Source organism: Solanum pennellii, chromosome 8, assembly GCF_001406875.1.
Source record: "Solanum pennellii chromosome 8, SPENNV200".
NCBI lineage: Eukaryota > Viridiplantae > Streptophyta > Magnoliopsida > Solanales > Solanaceae > Solanum > Solanum pennellii.
Window position 1 is genome coordinate 60,117,323 of NC_028644.1, and position 9,304 is coordinate 60,126,626.

A 9,304-nucleotide genomic window follows, 5' to 3' on the forward strand; every position below is an offset into this window, starting at 1 on the left:
GGGGGGGGGGGGGGATACTTAACTGATACATTTGATTAAGGCTGGTTTCTCTAGTTTCCAAGATGAAGTGTTGTGTATCTGAAAGTTTTAGTTTTTGTCTTTGATTTCTATGATTAATCAAAACATTCTTCTGTTTTAATTAGTTTTGATCTGGATAATTCATACTGATGTTGGATTATTCCTTCTGTTTTCTCCGTGTTATTAAAAGTCACTGGTTCATCACTTAAATCGATGTGAAGTGAGGAGTTATCGCTTCATGGAGAAGCATGTGCTTCAAACAATGATGTAAAATTGACCCCAGTAAGAAGCAATCTCAACTTTGAGGATTTGGATTAGTAGCAGCTGTCACACCTCGTGTCTACAGCGGCATTATTGTATATTGGAGGCTAACATTAGTTATTTTAGATGTAATTTGGCTATTATGGTACTAAACTCTTATGTGTTTAGTAGTATTTAATTTTTTATAACTTGTACACTTGACTCCAAAGAAGCATGCACTTCACTTAACGCTCTTCAATCCTCATGCACCTTGTAATTCTTTTGTGCTTTTCACTTCTAAAAATATTGCTCTCCAATGATTTCATGGGGTGCCATTTCATAAATACAGGAAAAACCAGAGAATAGAACGCCTTCACTGCAGGATCTGTCTCTCAGATACTTCACACCTAGGGAGGTATTGATTTCTCTTCAGTTTGTGAAATAGTTGTCTTCTAGCTTCTTTGCTTTCTTGGGAAATAAAGCAATATAGATTCAAGACCATCTCACAGATCTTGATTGTAGGTTGCGAATTTGCATTCTTTTCCAGAAGACTTCCAGTTTCCACAACACATCAGTCTTCGCCAACGGTACATCTTTTTCCCAGTACTTGTACTTATTAATGAATCATTTTTTCTCAGTTCCTGTGATTTTTTAGTTCAAATTGTTAAAATGTAAGTGTTGTTTGTTAGTCATAGAAACTGATGTTGCATTTACCTTAAGGGCATTGTCGATCTTGTACTGATGTTTTAGAAAATTTCCATGTCCCTGTCTTGCTATGGGCCATTTTGACTTCTCCTATTCTTAAAACAGTCTACCTCCTCCCCTTCATTTTATGTGGTGGTGTTAGACCGGGCACTGAATTTAAGAAAGAAAAACATGCACACATCATCATTACCGTTTGAACTTATGGTCTTAAACACGCCATGAACTTTTTATGGCTGTAAGAACATATGATTAAGGGTAAAACGTGAAGTTTAAAATTCAAAAATTTCCAAATACGGAAAGGTGTCATTCATTTTGGAACTGACTATAATGGAAAGTGTCATTTAACATGAAAGAGGGAGTATATCATGATTCTGATCATTTCATTGTTTGAGTTGGATTGAAGGTATTAGACCTTACTTACAAATGCATATTGTCACAAGCGAACATTTAACTTAACAAACAAACTAGTACATTAATACGATACAAAATTGCCCAAGGTTGCCTTGTGAAATTACAGTTGTCACTTTCGTGAGCTTTAATGCTATTCCCGTGAGAATGAGAGAGTTCGTCCTGGGCTCCTGTATTCTTTACAAGATTTGAGCAATTCTGTTCTGGGTTTCATTAAAGAATCGCGTGCTAACATATATATGCCTTGGGGTTTTTTGGTGCAGTTATGCAATGCTAGGAAACAGTTTAAGTGTGGGAGTGGTTGCTCCACTGCTTCAATATCTCTTCATCAACCATTCATGATTATGATTATGCTATTATCTGAACCTCCATCTGCACAAGTTTTGCTGCATAAAAATTCACATCCAACAGTTTTTCCCCTGAACCTGATGGTCTAGTAGATGATGGATGCACTCAAAAAAAAAACAGTGCTGACACGATGATGCAGAAGAACAATCTGTAACCAGCATTTCTATGACTTGATCCTAGCGAGAGGGTTGTGTTTCCACTCCAGCAAATCGCGTTAAAGAGAGATATATGGGATGCCCCTTCTGCATTCTGCATATTGGCTGTATAGAATGGTTCTCAGCTGCACTCACAATATCTTTTGAATTGTGTGTAATTGGAGCCATTGCCAACCGCAAGAGGTGCTTGCCTAATTTCATCTCTAAGATCTATCAAAAGAGCTCAAGGTTGGGAAAAAAGCAAAACATTTGAAATTAAGTAGAAGTAGATTTCATTAATCCTCCTTGATTGAACAGGTTAAAGTGATGTTTATTACTCAATATTGTAATTTTAAAAAGCACTTGAGAAATATCTGTAGCATGCAAAAATAGATGTCTAGAAATATTGCAGTCAAAAATTGTATTTGATTTCGTCTTCTTTTTTGCTTTTTTTCTTTTTGTAATTTTCTCATTTAATTAATCAGTCACAAACTAATGTAATGATCAAAAGGGATCAAAAAGTTGCAGCAGCTCCTATAAAATTTCCTTGCAAATGTCGTTACACTGCCATATAACATTGTAATAACCGTAAGATAAATAGCTTAAGCGTAGTGACCAATGACCTACAAATTATATTTAACTAATTATGACATAAATACTATAAGATTCACTATAGCTAGAATCAAAAAAACTTACAAGAAAACTACTCCATTGTAGAAAGACAGCTTGACGTGAGAATCAACTCTAATGAACTCTTATATAATCCATTCACAATTCAAACAATGAAAATCAACGTTTCTCCTAATTAATCTCCTAATCAAGTAATATGAGTTTATCATCTCCACCAGCCTTTAACTTTTCTTTGCTCCCATCAAACTTGATTCCGGGGGACGCGAATCCTCCGTGGATGAGCAAAGGTGACAATGCATGGCAACTTGTAGCAGCCACCTTAGTGGGGCTACAAAGTGTACCAGGCCTTATAATACTCTATGGAGGAGCAGTTAAAAAAAAATGGGCAGTAAATTCAGCTTTCATGGTTTTATATGCCTTTGCTTGTGTGCTACTATGTTGGGTTTGTTGGGGATATAGAATGTCATTTGGAGAAAAACTAATACCAATATGGGGTAAAATAGACGTTGCGTTAGAACAAGATTACCTCTTCCAGAAAGCATTTCTGGGGATGTTTCCTAACGCGACTATGGTGTTTTTCCAGTTTGTATTCGCGGCTATCACTTTGGTTCTGATAGCGGGTGCATTGCTTGGAAGGATGAATTTTTATGCTTGGATGTTGTTTGTACCATTGTGGCTAACATTTTCTTATACTTTTGGTGCATATACTATTTGGTCATCTAATGGTTGGTTGTCTGTTAATGGTATTATTGACTATTCTGGTGGATATGTCATTCATCTCTCTTCTGGTGTAGCTGGTTTTACTGCTGCTTATTGGGTAAGGACACAACGTTTTTCCCAGTTTATCGTTACTAACATGTTCTTATAGCTACAGAATTGTTCGGATATGTTTAAGACCACAAGTTTTTAGGATAATTTTGCTATTTCTTCAAAAAAAAAGAACTCTTTTTTTAAACGTTGGCCGAACCAACACAATATAAAATGAAATAGACAGAAGGAATAAATGAACAAAGCTAAAGAAGAAAACAATGAGAAGGAAAAAACTAGAGCTCTCTATTGAAGAGTAAACTTTCCTATGATGGTCTTTTTGTGAAATATTATCGCAGGTGGGTCCAAGATCAACCAAGGACAGAGAGAGATTTCCACCAAATAACATACTTCTGATGTTGGCTGGGGCAGGACTCCTGTGGATGGGGTGGTCAGGGTTCAATGGAGGTGATCCATATGCAGCCAACATTGATGCATCCTTGGCCGTGTTAAACACACATGTTGCTGCTGCTACAAGCTTGTTAACATGGCTCGTTCTTGATGTCATCTTCTTTGGAAAGCCTTCTGTTATTGGTGCTGTCCAAGGCATGATCACTGGCTTAGTTGCAATCACACCTGCTGCAGGTACCATAACAATTTTATCTTCACTTCCTTATTAGGATCATTTCAGACATTTTCTAATCACGAGCGTAAGTTAGTGTATACTGAGTGTATAAAACATATACATTTATAAAAGGATTCTATGCGTAGACATGAAAGGTTAGATTAGAGACTGACATGCTTAGTCATTCTGCTTTAAAGAGTAGGGATTTCCTTAATCAATGAAAGGCACAAATAGGCCGGTGAGATAAGACGAGTAGGCAAGCATGGGGTTGTACTGGTCACCACTTTCATCTATCTACTGAACCAATCTTCTCAGGGAATCAGACTAGGTTGTTCACTGTTCTAGTAGGAGTTAACCGTCTATAACAAAATGATATAACCTAGAATTTGAGTAAAAAATAGCATGCTACAACATATTAAGTTATATTGATCGTGTTAGTGTATATAACTTAAACACGATATTTTTAGCCCTTAATACATGTTGGTGTATAGGTGTTGTACAGGGATGGGCAGCCATAGCTATAGGACTATGTTCAGGCTCAATTCCATGGTTCACAATGATGGTAGTCCATAAGAAATCTGAGCTTCTTCAAAAAGTGGACGACACAATGGCTGTCTTCCACACCCATGCTGTGGCTGGATGCCTAGGAGGACTCCTCACGGGGCTCTTTGCTCACCCGAGACTATGTTACCTTTTCTATGGCTACTATAACAACTATTATGGCCTCTTCTATGGGCTTCACGACGGACAAGCCCACAAAGGACTCAGGCAAATGGGTCTCCAACTTCTTGGGATTCTGTTCATCGTGGTGGTGAACGTTGTGATGACAAGCTTGATATGTTTGTTGGTGCAGCTCATTGTACCACTCAGGATGTCAGAGGAAGATATGGAAATTGGAGATGAAGCTGCACATGGTGAGGAAGCTTATGCTATTTGGGGACAAGGTGATAGGCTTGAGAAATCTGCAGGATTTTCTGATACTGCTGCTGGAGCTGCTAAGTCTAGTTATAAAACGTCTAGAAGTCAGGTCGAAATGGTCTAATTCAAAGTAACTTCGCGATACTGGTGATATACTAATGCATTTCTTGTGATGTGTGTTTTCTTAAATTCTGGTTTAGTTTTCTTTTGTCATAAGAATATAACTGATCATAATGATGTCAAGTGGTCAATTTGAACTAGCTGCAGGCTGCAAGAGTGCTTTTGGCATTCATTGAATGTATTTCCTGAGGAAGTGAAAATAATTAATAAGAAATACAAGGTTTCATCTTCTTGTTATATAAGAATAGTGGCAAGGCATCAATTGGTTTGTTTGCTAGTTCACATATGTATGTTTTTGTTACTTTTCTTCTTCCTGCAAATTTTCCAATATAAAGAAAAGGTGAAAAGTTCACGAGGTAGGGGTATGGTCTACGTACACTTTAACCTCCTTCTCAGACCCCACTTGTGGCATTTCACTAGATATATTGTTGTTGTTATCGTGAAGAAACGTGAGAAGTTCAAAAAAGGGGGTGACGCGTTGCATGCTCACTCCTCAAGAAGTTCATCCTAACTGTTTTATCCTTGATTAAACTATGGACATTAAGACAACTATGTTTTCCACTAGATAAGTTGGAAGTCATATGCAATCGATCAACTTTATCAGATTACACAGAAAATGTTGTTATTATTGTGGTTGTAACTTGTAACTAAGAAGACAAAAAACATGAGAAATAGGTGTTGCATGTGTTGCGGAAGCTGAATATATAGAGATTGATGGAATCACAACTACTATATCTAAAGGTAGCTAATAAATAGTAAATGAGACAACAACAAAAAGAACATCAGAAATTAACGAGGTTCGGCAAACTTTTGTTTTCTTTTGCCTACTCCTCGGATACAACCAACCGATATTTATTTCACTCTAAAAGAGTACAAGTGAAATACTACAAGAGAGAAAGAAGAACAAATGTCTTAGGAGATGAGAAGGCAAGTTAGAGGTGTATTACAAATGAATTAGGAGCTACCTATTTATAGGAGTGAATTCTTCCTATTGATGTCATTAATGAAATCACAATATGTCAAAATGTCAAGATTTGCCTTGTGAAATCAATTTATGGTTCACCTAAATTTCACGTACAAAAGGTGCTATCTTGACTTTTCTACCAATGAAGAATTATCCTCCTAATTATCATATTTTCTCATTAATTCATTTTTGAATCTTGTCAAATTTAACAAAACTCCACCTTGGCAAGATTCTTCATTTTCAACTTTCTCTCAACAACAATTTTGATTGTGTATTCAACCTTAATCTTCAATGTTCAACAATGTTGATCAAGTTCAAACAATGTTGAAACTTGACTGCAGTCACCACTTTTGTCAACATATCGGCAGGATTATCTGAAGTATGAATTTTCTGCATTATGACTCCACCATCTTCTATGATTTCTCGTATGAAATGATATCGGACGTTAATGTGCTTCGTCCTTGCATGATAAACTTGGTTCTTTGCTAATTGAATAGCACTCTGATAATCACAAAATATTGTGATTTCTTCTTGTCCAATACCAAGCTCTCTAAGCAATCCTTGAAGCCAAATTGCTTCCTTCGCAGCCTCTGTAATTGCCATGTACTCTGCCTCAGTGGTAGACAAAGCAACTGTTGACTGCAAAGTAGACTTCCAACTAACTGGTGCATTTGCAATAGTGAAAACATAACAAGTAGTTGATCTTCGTTTGTCCAAATCACCTGCATAATTTGAGTCACAATATCCAACAAGATATTGACTATCTTTCCAGGATTGTGCATGTACCTGCTTACAACTCCAATAGCGTATGAAATATCTGGCCTTGTGCAAACCATCGCATACATCAAGCTACCAATAACATTAGCGTATGGTACTCTTGACATATATTCTCGTTCAGCTTCATTATTAGGTGACATAGCATCACTAAGCTTAAAATGAGGAGCAAGCAGAGTGCTAACCGACTTTGTTTTTTTATTCATACCGAATCGCTTTAGTACTCTTCAAATATTCCTTTTGAGATAAATAGAGTTTCTTTGAATGTCCATCTCTTTTTATCTCCATGCCAAGAATCTTCTTTGCCTCACCCAAATCCTTCATCTCAAACTCCTTTCTTAGTTGAATCTTTAGCTTCTCAATTTCCTCTTGACTCTTAGAAGCTATCAACATATCATCAACATATAGGAGAAGGTATATAAAAGAATTATCTTCAAGCTTGCGCAAATACACACAATGATCGTATTTGCTTCTTATGTACTGTTGCTGCAACATAAACTTGTCAAATCGGTTGTACCATTGTCTAGAAGATTTTTTTAATCCATACAATTTTTTTTCAAGTTTGCACACCATATTTTCTTTTCCATCAACTTTGAATCCTTTTCTGGCTGAGTCATGTAGATTTCCCTCTTCCAAGTCTCCATGTAAAAAAGCTATTTTCACATCCAACTGAACTAGTTCCAAATTCAACTGTGCTACCAAAGCCAACAAAACTCTAATGGAGGAGTGTTTCACAACTGGAGAAAACACCTCATTATAATCAATTCTCTCCTTTTAAGCATATCCTTTGACTACCAATCTTGCTTTGTAGCGAACATCGTCTTGGTTAGGAAATCCTTCTTTCTTTGCAAATACCCATTTGCACCCAATCGCTTTCTTGCCCTCCGGAAGATTGACCAATCTCCATGTATGATTCTGATGAAGGGACTGCATTTCTTCATCCATGGCAATCCTCCACTTATCTTCTTCTGAACTTTGGACTGCGTCTTTATAAGTGGTAGGAATGTCATCAGCTGCAATTGAGTCCGCACAATCCACCATATCTATGTGTCGAGCAGGTTTTCTTATTGTCCTTTTTGACTTGTCGGTTGCTATTGATTCAAGTTGTGGTTGAGGTTCTTGATATGGAACCTCCTCTTTGACTGGCTCTCCTTCAAGAGGAAAATCTTCTGTTGTTTCCTCGTTTGATCCCTGAGTTGGGAAATTTATCTTTCCCTCAAACGCCACCTGCTTTGAAGCACCATCAATTTGTTTGACTTCTTCATTTGTTACCTTATTTGTCAAGGTAGATTCATCAAAGGTAACATCCCTGCTGAAAATGACTTTTCTTGTCTCTGGACACCATAAACGGTATCCTTTGACTCCAGAAGTAATTTCCATAAATAAAACTTTCTTTGCTCTTGAGTCCAATTTTGACTCTCTTACATGATAATATGCAATTGAGCCAAATACATATAAAGAACCATAATCTTCAGCAGGTTTTCCATACCATTTTTCAAATGGTGTCTTCCCACCAGTAGAAGCAGATGGTAGACGATTAATGAGGTGGCACACATATGTTATTGCCTCAGCCCAAAATTCTTTGCCCAAGCCAACATTGGACAACATACACCGAACTTTCTCCAGCAAAGTTCGGTTCATGCGTTCTGTCACTCCATTCTGTTGTGGTGTATTTTTGACGGTGAAATGTCTAACGATGCCATTTTCCTCACAAATTTTCTGAAAAAGATCATTTTTGTATTCACCACCATTGTCTGTGCGAAGACACTTGATCTTTCTGCCACTTTGAGTTTCTATCATCGCCTTCCATTTGAGAAAAATTCCAAATACTTCATCTTTTGTTTTCATCGTATACACCCACAATTTTCGAGAAAAGTCATCAATAAAGGTTACAAAATAGTGTTTCCCACCTAATGAAGGTGTTTTGGAAGCACCCCAAACATCCGAATGAACATAATTCAAAATACCTTCAGTATTATGGCTAGTTGTTCCAAATATAACCCTTGTTTGATTTCCCTTGATACAATGCTCACAAAACTCCAAGTTGCAAGTTTTTACTCCTTTTAGCAATCTTTGATCTGATAAAGTTTTCAAGGATTTCCCTCCAGCATGTCCCAAGCGAATATGCCACAGCTTGGTCATTTCTGCCTCCTTCTCATCATTGGATGTTGTTGCCGTTGTCCCAATAACTGTACTACCTTGATAGTGGTACATGTTATTATTGATTCGAATTGCCTTCATTACCACCAGTGCACCAGAGCATATTCTCATCACACCATTATCTGCAATGACTTTGAACCCCTTTGATTCTAGGGCTCCTACAGAAATGAGATTATTCTTCAAATCTGGTACATATCGAACATCTGTTAATGTTCTACTTAATCCATTATGGTTCCTTAATCGGATTGAACCAACACCATATGCGGTAAGAGGATTATTATTTGCGGTGTGAATAACTCCACATTCTCTTTCTTGTAAATCAATAAACCAGTCCCGATTGGGACACATATGATAACTACAAGCTGAATCCATCAACCATACATCAGATGATTTGGATGGATCTATTGTAACTAGTGAGTAATCGGAATCATCACAATCAGCCACATTTGAATCCATGACAGCCTTCCCATTATTTGGTTTGGCGCTTGCTATTCAACTTTGGGCAGTCTTTCT

The 9,304-nt window shown here is 37.1% G+C and overlaps 2 protein-coding genes across 4 annotated transcripts in view; both read left to right on the plus strand.

Moving 5' to 3' along the window:
• The window catches only part of LOC107029004 (tRNA (cytosine(38)-C(5))-methyltransferase 2), an 11,725-nt gene extending 9,427 nt beyond the window's left edge, over nucleotides 1–2,298 (plus strand). The window contains exons 7-9 of one of the 3 annotated variants that reach the window (XR_003580021.1): nucleotides 608–673; nucleotides 781–845; nucleotides 1,635–1,768. Coding sequence is in view for 1 of the 3 variants with exons in the window: in XM_015230281.2 (XP_015085767.1) it covers nucleotides 608–673; nucleotides 781–845; nucleotides 1,635–1,713 (210 nt within the window). In the remaining 2 variants the exon portion in view is untranslated. Of the gene's footprint in view, nucleotides 1–607; nucleotides 674–780; nucleotides 846–1,634 lie in introns of those variants that run through there. The other 2 variants (XM_015230281.2, XR_001457913.2) reach the window with 2 other exon arrangements.
• A 381-nt stretch (nucleotides 2,299–2,679) lies between these two features.
• Nucleotides 2,680–5,132, plus strand: LOC107027786 (ammonium transporter 3 member 1-like). The gene is made up of 3 exons (XM_015228854.2): nucleotides 2,680–3,300; nucleotides 3,590–3,875; nucleotides 4,347–5,132. The coding sequence occupies exons 1-3, from the start codon at nucleotides 2,680–2,682 to the stop codon at nucleotides 4,895–4,897; spliced, it is 1,458 nt and encodes a 485-aa protein (XP_015084340.1). The 3' UTR covers nucleotides 4,898–5,132.
• Nucleotides 5,133–9,304: the final 4,172 nt, after the last annotated feature.